This window comes from Scardinius erythrophthalmus, assembly GCF_964197995.2.
Source record: "Scardinius erythrophthalmus genome assembly, chromosome: 5".
Taxonomy (NCBI): Eukaryota; Metazoa; Chordata; class Actinopteri; order Cypriniformes; family Leuciscidae; genus Scardinius; species Scardinius erythrophthalmus.
The window spans coordinates 34717928-34733338 of NC_138225.1; the positions used below are offsets into that span (position 1 = coordinate 34717928).

At 39.0% G+C, this 15411-nt stretch overlaps 1 protein-coding gene across 1 annotated transcript in view; it reads left to right on the top strand.

Moving 5' to 3' along the window:
* The first annotated feature begins 48 nt into the window (after window positions 1–48).
* Window positions 49–15411, top strand: part of msh3 (mutS homolog 3 (E. coli)) — a 69066-nt gene continuing 53703 nt past the window's right edge. The window contains exons 1-8 of the mRNA XM_081366867.1: window positions 49–376; window positions 533–635; window positions 1998–2227; window positions 2442–2639; window positions 4648–4764; window positions 4879–4996; window positions 7972–8105; window positions 8815–8981. Coding sequence (XP_081222993.1) covers window positions 221–376; window positions 533–635; window positions 1998–2227; window positions 2442–2639; window positions 4648–4764; window positions 4879–4996; window positions 7972–8105; window positions 8815–8981 — 1223 coding nt within the window. The 5' untranslated portion in view covers window positions 49–220. The remainder of the gene's footprint in view (window positions 377–532; window positions 636–1997; window positions 2228–2441; window positions 2640–4647; window positions 4765–4878; window positions 4997–7971; window positions 8106–8814; window positions 8982–15411) is intronic.

The window sequence follows — 15411 nt, forward strand, 5'->3', positions numbered from 1 at the left end:
CTACAACAGCGACTGCGCATATGTAGCGCATCTTTCACCCTCTGCAGTACATCAGTAAGTTCGCGTGCGCGAGAATGGGTACGTCAGTCGCGCGCCAACATGATCAGCTGTACTAGTCTCTTCTCAGGAGACTATTTTTAATCATCAGAGTTTGGGCCTGTATTCAAACAACAAAGTAAGTCTTGCAAGCCATGTGTTAATTATCAGACAATGCTGTAAAATGCATACAAGTGTCAAACGTGTGCTTGCATCCAAATCCTCGAAAAAGTCCAGCACTCAGACAACTATCAGCAGATTCTTCACAAGTGCAAGCGATAAACCAATTGATCAACCCGAGATTAACTGCCATGACCGACGCCATGAGGGCAGAGGAAAGGTAAGAGCTTTATTCAGAACAGACAGCTTGTTTACTTTGTAAATAATCTGCACTCCAACCATACTATAGAGCCATATCAACAATATGCATCACATGCACGAAGCTTTTGCTGTTTCAAAGCAGCACGGACTCAAATGTAAACCTGTTCTGATTTAGAAGAGGTTATGTGATGGAGGAATGTCCTCAGAGAAACGACCCAAACTCTCTCGCAATGTGGAGGAGGAGAAAGATGAAGAGTGCAAGCTGACCCCCAGCACCTGTAAGGACATTATGCACCATGCATGGCATTCTTTTCATTATGTTTATTGGAGTTTTTTGTTGTTGACAGCTGATTAGTTTAACTGCATTGCACATTTTCCTTTTGTGCAGCTTGTTTATGATGATCTCATGAGATGTAAAAATGTGTTTTCTGGCATTTACACTAAACAGGGCTCAACAACAATGTTTTTTGTGCTTCAGATTTGAAATGGACTTTTTCACCGACCCACCATTATTTTCATATAGTTTTTGTTTTTTGATAATTTTTATATGTCAGAAAGGCTCATGTTCTTTACACACACACACACACACACACACACACACACACACACACACACACACACACACACACACACACACACACACACACACACACATTCTTGTACATCTATCTTTATGAGGACATTCACTGACACAATGCAATCTCTAGCCGCTTACCCTAACCTTACCCATCACAACTAAGTGCCTAACCCGACCCCTGACCCTAAACCGACCCTTAACCTAATTATAACCTTATCCCTAAAACCAAGTCTTGACCCTCAAACAGGCCTTTAAAGGCTCTCAGAAACTGAGGACCGGCCAACATGTCCTCACTTTATTCTCACTGTCCACACTCCAGTGGTCTAAAACTCAAACTGGTCCTCACAAAGATAGTTGTACAAGTACACACACACACACACACACACACACACACACACACACACACACACACACACACACACACACGAAAAAAAAAAAAAAGTTGAATTATTAAAGTTGTAACGTAACTCAATAAAAGCTATGCTTTTTAAACACCTTTAAAACAACAATGTTCAAAACATTCGAAAAGGAAATCTGTTTCGGTTTGTATAGTATAGAAAACAAGTACAATACATGATCAGCATAAGATGTACTTAGACTGCTTGTTTACGCTGATCTCATAACATGTAAACATGTATTTTCTGGCATTCACACTAAGCAGAGCTCATCAATAAGTTACTTTTTACTGACCTGCCTTTAAAAAATAAAAAAAAATTTATGGTTTTTCTATATATTTTTATTTTTGTAGCAATGTTTATGTCATAAAGGTTCATGGTAGTTCATTCAAGGTTCATTACAGTTGTAACGTAACTCAATAAAAGCTATGAAATATAAAAAACCTGTTCTAATTTAGAAGAGGTTATGTGATGGATGAATGTCCTAAACTTGATAGTGTTTATATATGCAGGTAAATATACAGTACTGTGCAAAAGTCTTAGGTATGTTAGTATTTTCACCAGACATTTTATAAGCCAGTTATTTATATTTATTGCTGTAATGTGTCAGTTGGAAATATAATTTCCAAACTTTCCTTTTTCCATTAATTGTCTCTTATGTGCAATAGATAAGATGGCATCTCCCAGAGCCAGTGTCAGCCATGCCACCCTGACAAGGCTTAAAGATTTCAGCTGCCCAGGGAATTCAGAGATCCGAGTGTCCGATCAGGATATAAAGATGGAGGTGGAGCCTTCAAACTCTGGAAAAGATGAGAGATCTGCCATGCAGCAAGACAAAACTATCATGAAAAACAGCTCATCTGAGTTGGTGGAAGAAGAGCCTACTAAGATTAAACAGGTTTGATTTTATAAGCAATACTTGTATGTTTCAGAGTTGCCCATTGAAAGAGGGTCCTGTCTTAACTTCTTGAATTGCAGATTACATATTTATCAACTACTTGTTTTGTCTAGAAATGAAAATGCAAATGCTCAAGTAATCACATTGTCAGAGTAATGAACTGAAGACACAAATGCTTGCCATTCAAACTTGTTTTTCCTCTTTCTGTTTCCAGGAGCTTTCCTTTAGTCAGTTTTCTAAGAATACTGCGATCAGGAAAAGTTCAGAAGAGCCTAGTGTTCCCAACAGGAGAACCAAGAGCATATACACTCCTCTAGAAGAACAGTACATCGAGATCAAGAAGCAACATGTGGACACAGTGCTTTGTGTTGAGTGTGGCTATAAGTACAGGTTCTTTGGTGAGGATGCAGAGGTAAGAACTAGAGCAGCCCATCACAATTATCAGACATTGGGTAATGCATTACGCTATTAAAGGGTATATATATATATGTATATATGTATATATATTAGTGGTGGGCCGTTATCGGCGTTAACGCGAGACTCTTATCGCGCGATAAAAAAAATATCGCCGTTAATCTATTCCCCAATTTGGGTTGGGAGATGGCTCTATACTACAATCTATGATGACGCAATCTACCCGCGGCCGCGAGGTAAACCCGGCCAGAGAATGTCTAATAAGGGACCCGGCTGCAACGCATATTCGTCGTCATCTTAAGTAAACATGGCTGAAAGTGAAAGCTGAAACATCCATTATTTGGACTTGGTTCGGATTTAAGCCGTCCGACAAACAGCAGCAAACTATCCGAGTGTCTGGGGTAACGGTTCGGTAAGTTAACACACGACTAATCCGTTCTACCACCTCAAATTCATCGTATTCAATTCGTATTATTCTCATTCCAATAGGCCTATATCTTAGTGGTGTAACGTTAACACATAATCTCTGTCTACACCCGATTTTAAGAATCGTTGTTGTGTTTCTTTTTAACTGAAAAGACATCAGTTAGACAATATATAACTTTAAATTTGGGGTTTCATAAGCTCAAAGCTATAATAAACATTAGACCTACTTAAGATCTCTGCAGCTAGTGTACTTAAATTTTATTTATCTGCAAAATTATGTTGTATACTTACAGTTTTGCACAATATATGTTATCAAAACTAAATATACCCTTAAAAAAAATACATTTAGCAGTTGTTTAGCAGGGTCTGTGTAACCTGTTCTGAAATGGTTTTATTATAATATACTGTATATCGTTATCGCAAGAGGCTGCAATGTATATCACAATATAGATTTTAGGCCATATCGCCCATCCCTAATTGATAGCCTATAGTAGTTGATAATAACATAGGCCTATGTTGCCTACGGACGGTAACAGTACAGTAGTAAACTTTTACAGTCTATGAGTAGAACAGCTTTCTCAAGCAGTTTGTGATGCATTTTGGAAACAGGAGATGAGCCCCTGGTCTAATGCGCCACCTGGCTTGAGAAACCCGTTCTTTTATAGTCATTATTTGGGTAGCACACATATTCTGAATGCCTTCGGCAGAATTCAAATGAGCCATTTTAATCTAGATTAATTTCAAAATTAATCTAGATTAAAAAAATTAATCTATGCCCACCTCTAATATATATGTATGAATGTATGTAATGTAATGTAATGTATGTATCCCTCCATTGAAAGGGAATTCCACCAACATATTTCAAGCTACAAAAAGTTCATTAAGAGATTATAAAAGCAATATATATTTAAATTGTGCGGTTTAATTAAAATCTTCTGAAGAGACACAATTGCTTTATATGATAAACCGATTTATACCATGGTCTTATACCACTGTCCGACGCGCAGCGGAAGCCGAAGTCGAAGTCCATTAATACCTGACAATGGACACCTCGAAGGGCATTAACCCGCTTATACCATGGTCTGACCATGGTCAGGCGTAACCAGGGAAACCAAGTTATTGTTTGTAAAAACTTAAGATTTTGATTGTAAAACTAATTAAAATGTAAACTAATGTTTTAAAAATGTGTTATTTGACAAGTGACCATGGTATAAGCGGGTTAATGCCCTTCGAGGTGTCCATTGTCAGGTATTAATGGACTTCGACTTCGGCTTCCGCTGCGCGTCGGACAGTTCACGCCTCGCCGTCGTCCATTAATACCTGACAATGGACACCTCGTCTGGCATTAACCCTTACTTAATTAACGCATATACATATAGAGCTCATTAAATATGATAAACAGAAGTTCAAACGTGTTTGCTTAATTGCAGAATTGTTAGTTTTGGGTGAACTATCTCTTTAATGGAATGGCATTGACCTGTTGTCATTAATAATGTTCGACATAAAATAATTATGGTGTGCAAAATAACCTTTTTTAAGAAACTAGATTTGTTTTGTTCCCCTACCACATTTTTTTATAGATCGCTGCAAAGGAACTCAATATCACTTGTCATCTGGACCATAACTTCATGACGGCCAGCATCCCCACTCATCGCTTGTTTGTGCATGTTCGCCGACTGGTCTCTCAGGGCTACAAGGTCACTGGTGTTCTCTTAATTATAATATGCTGCAAATTTGACATGTAGAAATAAGTATATCTATCAACATCCCATTTTATTTGTGTTAGAGTGTTTTCATGCCTCATTTCTTAGGTAGGTGTAGTGAAGCAGACGGAAACTTCAGCCATCAAAGCCTCCAGCACCAACAAGAGTTCTCTCTTCACACGGCAACTTCATGCACTTTACACCAAATCCACACTTGTGGGAGAAGGTATTGTTTCTACACTTACTCAGTAGCTTCATAATTGCCTTTCACTCCTGTTTTAAGATTAATTTCAATATCTTGAAATCAAAAATCTTACCTGCAGTTTGATGTGTGTCAGACACTACTGTTTAAAAGTTGGGGGTTGGAAAGATTTGTTAATATTTTTGAAAGTAGTCTCTGGTGCGCACTCAGATTGCATTTATTTGATCAAAAATACAGGAAAAACAGTAATGTTTATAACTTATAACTATATTTTAAAAAGTAATTTATTCCTGTAAAAGTCTTCAGTGTCACTTGAGCAGTGTTGCCAGATTGGGTTGACGATTTCCAGCCCAAAAGCTCTCCAAAAACCCACCCAAAACATTCAGTGCTAAACAGGGGTGCAAACAGCGCGCTTTTCGGCGCCTCATGCTTTTTTCACGTCAGTTTGGGTGACTTGTGTGAATCGTGCAGATCCGAAGAGGTTTTTTTTAAGAAGGGGGGGGGGGGGGTCTGATTATAATTTAACCAACAGTAATTCTGGATTGCATCCACCAACAAGTAAATAGGAAATAAGCTAATCAGAACACTGCGCGCCAAACCAGCAGTATGTGCGCAAGCGTGAACCACTAGTGTTTCTGTCTCACTCTGGATCTGCCACTGCATCACATTTCTCTCTGCGTGGCGTGGAGTGTCCGTTTTTATGTCGGCTCTTATGTTAACTGGTTAGAGCTTGTGTTAGAGCACAATGCCTGCGTGACACACACACTTCTCGAGCCGCGCCGAAACCGCGTGCTAGAAATAGAACCGCAACCGACGCCTATTTTTCACGCGACACGCAAGAGTGTTAGAAGTTTTCAGACAAAATAGAAGGCGCAAATACATATTAATAAATTACATTTTGATGCTTGAAAGTCTCTCGGTTTTGACAAATGCATATATAATTGTAATTTAAAAAATAGGCCTAATTATCGATTTTCAAATATTGCCCCTGTCAATAGGCCTACAGAACGAAATATTCTGTAGCCTATTTTGCCGTCAATACTGCCGAGTCTGACGTTGTCTTTGCTGAATCAGGCTATATATATTATGTTTAACATCCAAATGTAGATGGTCTGTCGGCGCACAGAGCCACGCAGTCGCAGACAGCACGTGAAGTTCGCAAACACCGAATTCCCTTTTCTTTCTTATCTATTTGTGTTTGAACAGACATGTGCACGAAAAAATAAGCCAGTGTCCATCTCAACGAGTTTCCCCGTAAACGCAGTCAAAATAAAACGGACGCGTGTCATTACCGGTGTCGTGCCGAATTTCTACCCCCGCCAAATTATTACCCCCCTAGTATTGGTAGGTTTAGATTAGTTGTGGGGGAGGGGTTAGGATTAGGGGTGGGGTTAGGATTAGGCAATCAGATACTGACTTCAACGAGGGGGGTAATAATTTGGCAGGGAGTCGAAATTCGGCACAACACCTGTCTTAGATACGTGCATTCGTCTTAAAGGGACAGCACCCAATATACCTGCAGCTGTTTGTGTCACCAAAGTTAATCAAAGTTTAGTCAAAAGATAAACTGAACTGTATTAATACTTAATACAGTTAATTTATCTGAAAAACATAAAGCACTGCTTTATTTCTCGTGTTTTTGTGTTTTATTGTATTTATATTTGTATTTTGTTTATTAGTTTCTATGCAGATGCACTAGGCCTACCCTACACAATTACCCCAATCATCCTAGAATTATTAATTCTTTACAAAAAGAGCTATTCAAATCATCAGGTGAAATTGTTTTCAGGAAGTAGCAGTAAAGCAAGAAGAAGTTCAAGATAGTTTTTCTAAATTTCATTTGACTCTATGTGCCTATAGGGGTGGGTTGGGGATGGTGGCAATGTAGTATCTGGATATTTGCCGCGGGACGAGGGCTTCGATTACCTCTCTCTTTTTTGACCATACATGTGTTTGCACCCCTGGCTAAAAGAATGTGAGAGAATACTATTGGCATGACAACCAATGTTTATAAATATGTTATATATGTTAATATATGTTTATACCTCCTTAAAACTAAATAACGATGACAAAATAAAATGATAAAAATGTATTAATTTTCCTGCCTGGAGAATAATACAAGAGGAAAACAGATCAAAACATGGCAAATACACAGTAAAACAATATAAGCAAATATGACAAAAAAATTTGTTTGTTTTTTGTTGTTGTTTTGTCAAGAAATTAACAGACTTCAACCCTCGGAAACACACATAAGTTGACAGTGACACGCTCATCTCACACACTCATGAACACACTATAACAGCCAAAATTGTGTCATTCGTGTTCAAAACATGAACAATAATAATAATGTGCTTACCTTTGTGCTGCGCTTTAACTTCAAACAGAACTATAGTACGTCTTGAAGTACACATTGTAGAACAGAATGCTGAAATCTTCACAGTCAAAACTGGTTAATCATTGATTCAAACCTCTTTCAGCAGCTGTAGATTGCAGTCTGGATGGTTTAAAAGTTGAAGATGTCCTGATCAGGCCAAATCATTCATGAATCATCATGTCTGCCTGCTATCGCTCTTGATTGGCTAAAAGTCTGTGCTCATCTGCGACATCAACACCAACACCATCCGACTCTGCCGTGGCCGTGTGTGTTTAGTAATGTCATGATGCCTGATCAGATGGAGTACATACACACTTGAGTTTAAGCCTATACAATTTAAATGTTTAAAAACCTCCAAACTGATCACAAACCAACCCAAATGTTTTCACCCATCCAAACCAATTTTGACCCTTGCAATCAAAATTCTAAACCACCCAATCTGGCAACACTACACATAATCCTTCAGAAATGTTTCTAATATGCTGATTTGGTGCGCAAGAGACATTTCTTATTGTTATCAGTATTGAAAACAGTTTTGCTGCTTAATAATTTTGTGGAAACGATTATTTGTAACCTACAAAACCTACAAAACCCAAAATGAATGAATTAATTGCCTTGTTCTCAGATGTGAATCCTCTGCTGAAGCTTGGAGACTTGGAGCAGGCTGAAGATGTGGTGCAGGACAGTGGCAACAACTATCTAATGTGTGTGAGCGAGAGTTTTGATAAACAGAGCAAGGAGCTGACCGTAGGGATGGTGGTAAGAAATCATTGTGGTAATTGGTAGTGTTGGGTGAGCTTTAAGGCTGTGACACACCAAGCCGTCATCAAAGAACTAGCGGCGACAAAAGCCGTCTGTGTTGTCCCCTCCTGTCGGCTGAATATGGGACAAAAAGCTGCGCTTGAACACAACAGCTGACTGCCAACTAGCATGTGCGTTCTGCGTCTGCATGTAAGGAAATAGCTGTCTACATCAGCAGGTATCAATAATCTGTATTCGCCATTCAAAAGGGGAAACCAAAACTAGGACTGCAGATATATAAACCGTAAACAAAGAAGTGCTTGCTTACCATTTTAAATATTCATTCATGCCGATCACTTTCTTCATTCCAGGCGCCTCATGTTGTTATGAACATATTTGCCTATTCTGTCTGTGCCATCTTGACTTCTTTGCTCGCTTTCATCACTTTCTCTTTTATTCTCGTGCACTGATTCGTTCTCTAAACTGAACAGCCAATCAGAGCGCTCTCTCTCACCGACTTCCCCGATGCTTTCAACATGCTGAATCAGGGAACTGCCACGTCACACTCACGACAGCCTGACGTTGGCTGACGGCTGACCGGCGGCTTGGTGTGTCTGGCCCTTAGTTGGAATACAACTGAGAGTTTCAGTTGGTTAATAAGACAAACCCATATATTCATAACTTTTAATACTCACTACAACAACCCTGTCTTTCCTTTTGAGTTCAGGTGGTCCAGCCGAGCATCGGGGATGTGATGGTGGACTGTTTTAAAGATAACATGGCCCATTCAGAGCTGGAGTCCAGGGTACTTAAAATACAACCTGTAGAGATCCTGGTGCCTTCAGACCTATCAGAGACGACTGAGAGGTTATTACGCAACATTGCTCTGTCCAGGTACATGTTTATGTTGGGTAGGCATAGTTTGTTTATCTTATTGTGATTGAATATGTTTGTGTGATGCTGCATTGTAGATGATTTCATAAAGGGGCTGCAACAACAAATTATATAATCATAAATGAAAATAATTGATAACCGTCTTTATTATTGATTAGTTGTGCACAGAAATTCTCCTTCAGTCACATTATTGATTGGATAAGAGTGGATAATCCTAGCTACGCAAAAAATTACAGTGCTTTATATTAAACACTTCAAACAACGCAGCATGCCCTGTCAGGTGCTCTTGTAATATTTATTTCTTACCAATTAAGAACCCCCCAAAAAATTATTTTTTCCCTTTAATGCCTTTCAGCTTTAAAGCAACTGATTAGCTGTTGTTGTTGTTGTTGTTGTTGTTTTTTTTGATGTAAGGTTTATGTTTTTAATTTTTGTTGCACATAACAAAAAAAGGATGCACGGCATAGCATAGCCTACATTGATACAATCACTATATTTGTTGTCAGTGTGCCTTCAGTTAGCACATTGTTTGGAGAAAAACACTGGAATAGTCAATTAATCAATTAATTGATGAAATAGTCGACAGATTAATTGATTACCATAGTAATTGAAGCAGCCCTATTTATTATGCATCCTTAATTTGTGGACCCGATAGAAAATACTAGCCATGTAATTAATGCAGTTATTTGCAATTTTATTGTGTGATTTTGTTATTTGTTCTTTAGTTTTTTTTTTTTTTAAATATGATTTAAAAAAAAAAAAAAGATTTTCTTAAATATTCTATTGGTGAGTAAGTGAAAGCTGTATTCCAAATTATATATTGTGGGCCTGTCCAAATACCCACACTTGCATTCTTGACCACCTGAGAGCTTGTGCAAGTGACTGCAAGTGCTGTGACAGTGGTAATTTTTTCAAACTAACTTATCTGACTTGAGGGATCTAAGGTCAAGTCACTTGAGGACTTTAACCAACCCATGGAAATGGCATGGTGTCCTGTCCCGTCCAAGAAAACACTATCACTGCCTTACTTACCACTTCCAAAGTATATGCTAGAATCTGTAGCGCTTCCCTTTCCTTAGTTGCGCAGTATCAAAGACACCACTCCAAGTTGCTCTTTGAAGAAATGAGGGTTTATTTACAGCCAGGATGGCCATTTGTATGTAATACTCCCTACGTTCTCATTGGTTATACTCATATCATCCTGTTAGTTGATTGCCCAGTGTAATCACTATTTTCTAAATCACTGGATTTGTTAGATATTATTTAATGTTATTTTTACTCTCCTGCAAGGCTTGCTATTTATGAGAAGAGAAGTTCCATGACCTTCACAGGGAACAGGACATTTCAATGTAACTGATTGCACAAGCATTTTTATTTTTTGTCAAAAAATTTAAACTGAGTAAAATGTAGAAGATAATCATATTGCATCACAGTGTTCAATACTGTCCCATCAGGTCTGTGAAATGCTAAAGCTCAGTGCTCTGAATGCACAAAATCTACTCTGTCTCTAAAATCGCTTCCGAGCAGTATTTAGGTTAAGCGTATCCCACTATTATTCATCGTGTTCAGGAGAAAGAAATGTTAAGAAAAACTTTCCAGTGTAACTTAAATTAATTGTATATTACCTATATTTTGGTAGTAGAACTACAGGTGTGTTTTGTAAAACTATTGAAACTGCTTTTTGTCTCTTAATTAGAAGCATCACAATGACTAAATTATATATTGTGTTACACAGGGACTACTAAACAGACATTTAGAAGTTTATTTTAAAGTGCAAATAAAGCTTGGTAAAAACTATTACACCACTATGTTGCAAGTGTGTCCCATTAGGTAATCAAAAGGACTTCACTTGAACACCTAGGCCAAATACAGGACGTGATTGAAAGTAGAAAGTTCTCAAGTGCAAAGATGCAAATGTTGGTATTGGAACAGGCCTTTTGATTGCCTAAAGAACTTGCTCCGTTCTTGAAATCAAGATTCCACCTTTCATCGGACAACAAAAATTATATTTTAAGATCACTTTAATTATGCAACCTCATAAACCTCCTCACATGACAGAAACATAATTGCAGTCTCTTTTTATGCTTTCAAATAGTTTTCAATTCTAATGTTTTGAATTGTGAATTGTACAATATAAAATTGCTGCTTAGTGACTAGCAAATGTTCAGTCACCACTAGATGTCAGTAAATGACTATCACCTCTTAACTGACTTTTGAGGGTGGGAACATTTAAAGATGTGAAAATACGTATTTTGGTCATTTTCAAACTCATGATGTCCACCTGAGCAGCACAGCTCAATGTATCAGAGCATGTGTGCTAACTGCTAAGCCACAACAATTCATCATCCATCTTCCTATATATTCCTATGTACACATAGTTAAATAGACATATACACTGACTGCAAATGATGTGTATTCTTATCCTACCAAAGTGCACTTTTTTTGCTCCTAAATTATTAGTGCCACATTAGGATACCTCAAACTGAGAAGAATTCCATGGGGGTGTGCTGCAAGTCTTGCAGTATTTCCGTCTTAGTTTAGCTTGAACTTCCTTTAAGGACCCAGCCTGACTTTGTTGGCTCTTTCAATGCCTGTGGCCATGTAGACAAGGTTGCTTAACATGGCAAAGTAGAATGGATGGTATTCATTATGGCTGAACTGGTGCTGGTGCTTCATCACTTAGTTGAAGTGCCTGTGTTAAAGTGTTGTACACAGCTATTTACTGATACAGGATCATGTTTTTGTGGTTTTGCAGTGAAAGAAATGCTTGAGAATAACCCAGGGGGAATATCTATTTGTCATGATATAGTATCTAGATTGAATTCATAATTTTATTAAAACCCTTATGCGTTTTACATGCAGGTGTAAAGAATCCTGCAAAGAAAATCGCCCCAAACCTCAGTAGAACTAATCTGTGTGTGTCCATCTAAGACTGTTAAACAGCTTTTCCACTGGCTAACCTTTTTCCTTTAGTAAGTCTAGGAGCACCACAAAATAATGTGTTACTCTGTTGTCCTTTGATTTCCCAACCGACTGAAGTGAAATTTGGCTTGTTTTGAAGACAAATCTGCATCTTAGCACATAACAGCACACCTGCAAAGCAGTCACAAACACTTTGGCTGTCATAATTGGCACAGCTTTAGACTGATGAACATCTGTTGATGATTGTTTCTTCAGACAGATCTTAATCCACTCTTTAATGTTTTTACATTGAAGGGTGAAGGATAAGTTGGCTGAAAGCAGCAATAATACTTACAAACCCAAGAGAACCACACTGGATACATACTACCTGCATGAAAAATGCTACAGTACCTCGTTTATTTATCCTTGAGTTTTTTCTTGCCTGTAATCATAGGCAACATTTCTTTGACAAATCAGGGTGATCTCACATTGGTGATCAGGCCATCCAAAGTTCCTCCAGAACACATCTGAGATCACAGCTAGTGTTCACTTCTGGCCTGGGCCACCCAACTTTACAGCAGCATCAGTTGCATGGTGATGTTCTGTTAATTCTTCTTTTGTAATGCCCAGGAAGCGTGATCCACCAAGACCAGGAGGATGTGACCTCATTTCCCCTGGTAGTCACCTAGATCCATACTTTGAGCTCAAAACGGTGTCTCTTTGAGTGCTCTTTGACAACTGTCAAGGAAATTAGCATGTATGGACCTTAATAAAATAATTAATAAATTAAAAAGGAAGTTATACATGTATGGTATTACACTGTACCCACATTGGACCAGCGGTTTGGCAAATGGATGGATGGATGATTCAGCTGCGAGCGCCATCTTCTAATCCGACGCAGGAATTCATTCGGCACGGCCCTCACAGTGCATTAAGGGTATTCTCTAGCCGTTGAGTGTAGATCCGTTGTACACTCGTTATTGTGGTGCATTATGGGGTTGAATGCTTGCACTCGACAATGTCCACTATGGTTTTGCACACCACTGCAAATGGACGTCCCTTCAAATAGTGCCCTATTTAAGGGTACAGGGGGTGATTTCAGAAAACAGTCAAGGTGTTCAGGATTACTTAGTGATGAATTACAGGCAAGTGCATTGAAGCAGGGCTGGAACTGAAATATACAGAAGAGTAGCCCTCCAGGAGCAAGATTGGACACCCCGTTCTAAAGAAAGTCTGTTAAAACGGTGAGATCAACTTCCTTTAGTTAGCACATGCCCACTTGCTCTCTTTTGTTGCACTGTGTCAAGCAGTATCTTGAATCAAGATTGGTCTTTCTTCAGGAAAAGAAACCCTGGCCATATCAAGATACCTTTTTCTGAGGTCAGCTGCTGTGATCATGAGCACCCTGCAGAGCCAGTGCTGTGCAATCCTCAAACTGAAAGACTACACATTCATACTATAAAGAACATCTCAAAGTTCTTTTCTCATCAAATGTAGTACCTACTCATCAGGCAGTATGAGATTTCAGGCTGTTGGTCATAACTCATCCTGGGATGTTATTTTTCCTATTCTGGTTCGTTCCTCGGAAAAGAGGTTCTCCAGATAACTATTGGTATCAATTGGAGAGAATGACTCCCCAACACCAAGATCCTTGAACATGCTAACACTGTTAAGATTGAAGAAACTCTGGGAATGCGCCAGCTGCAATGGGTCCTCAAATTTCTCCATCAGAGCTCCTGGCAGAAGAAAGTGGCTGAAGGAACAAAGGACCACCTCAAACGAATCTTAAAAGCATGTGATATTACACCAGGGGACATTGGGAAATTGGCTGGCATCTAGCGCTACATCTACAAATGTTGTTGAACAATTAGAAATTCGGTGTGTCTAGACAGCTCTGCACTCACATGTCCTAACTGTAGAAAGACATGTGGGTCATGAATTGGGTTCCACGACAATCTTCAGTGGTATTGCTGACAACAGTAGCCTCAAGTCCAAAGGAACCACATTTCTGGAAGTGATGAGATCTTTGGTAAGAATGAACAGTCATGATTGAATGAGCGAGCAAGCTGTTTTGTAAGTGCTGGCTTGCATTCTGTACTCTCTGGGAGTCCCGACTGGTGGTCATGGATCCTCACATGGCCAAGTCTAGTCATTTCCTCATTTCCTAAGCAAAAGAGAAATGGCCGACGCGAGAGAGTGCTTAGTCGGCGACTCGGCGGGCAACACCTCTTGTTTTGTCTGTTAAACAAGACCGATGTTGTCGATTTATTTTGACTCGCTATGACTGATCACTGTTTCCAAGGGCAACACTTAAAGGTACTAGATGGAAGGTATTAGATTAAATTAGTGATGGGCACATACTCCAGGCAGGAGTGATGCCACCACAACAGGACTTATATCTGTGAATTTTACTGCTGTGCTTACTCAATCTATATCTTTCTCTATGTGCACTGACCATTCATTCACTCTCTTGCTTCTCACTTGTTTTTTTCTGTCTTTCTGAATTGCAGTAATTCATGTCCTTCTGCATTCTCCTATCCCAGCTTAATATGCAGAAATATGTATAAGACATTTGTACTTCACACACTGTGACTTTGTGATTGTTTGAGCATCCTGACCAACCCAGCACAGCAACACCAATGCAATGAATTTGGTGGTGGAACTGTTTGCTCGACTGATGGCAGACAGGGAAACCTGTTTGATAAAGTCATTGTTTTTGCCGTTCTGTTTGGTGTACTAGCGCAGAAATTACGCACCTAACCTTCAGTTCTTGTCCTAGCTGAATCAACTCTCCCTTTCCTGTTTATGTGTTCCAGTCATGCTCTCTCTGTCCTTTTGTCTTGTCTCCAGCTGTTTCTCGTTGCCTCATTTTACCTCTTTGTGTTTTATAACAAGACATATCTGCCCTCATGGTTCCTTGCTGTCTTTCTCCGCCATCACCCTGTCATTGTTTTTCCATTAACATAACCTCTGATATTGTTAATAGAAAACCAGGATAAAAGGATGCATGAAGCTGAAATATATATCAAAGTGTTGATAGGTTAAATCCTCTGACCTATGGACCTGAACAACTGTCAAATCACTGCGTAGGCATTTACGTCTGCATACAAGCTTTAAAGGGCACTCTTGTTAGGCAGCTTAAACTCGAGACTTGTTAAAATGGAGTGTGTGTGTGTGTGTGTGTGTGAACTGCAGGTTTGCATAAGTGCTGTCGGTGAACCCCAATTCAATCAAGCAATGCTTAATGTTTGTTTTTATATATTTTTATGCAAGTAAATAAGTATGGACATAAATGCCACTATGTAAATTGTCTCTGAATTACTGGTTATGAAGAGAACGGCAAGATAAATTAAAGGCCAATTTATCTTCAAGATTGTTAAAATCACTTCTTCCTTCACATTTGTTCAGTTTCCATTGTCCCACTCCATTCTTCTTGCTTTGAATATCGTACAGACAAATGTCTGGGTTCCTCTGCTAACCATGTGCTGTGCGCTTCAGTTCTCAGGGGTGTGATTGTATGGGAGGGCAC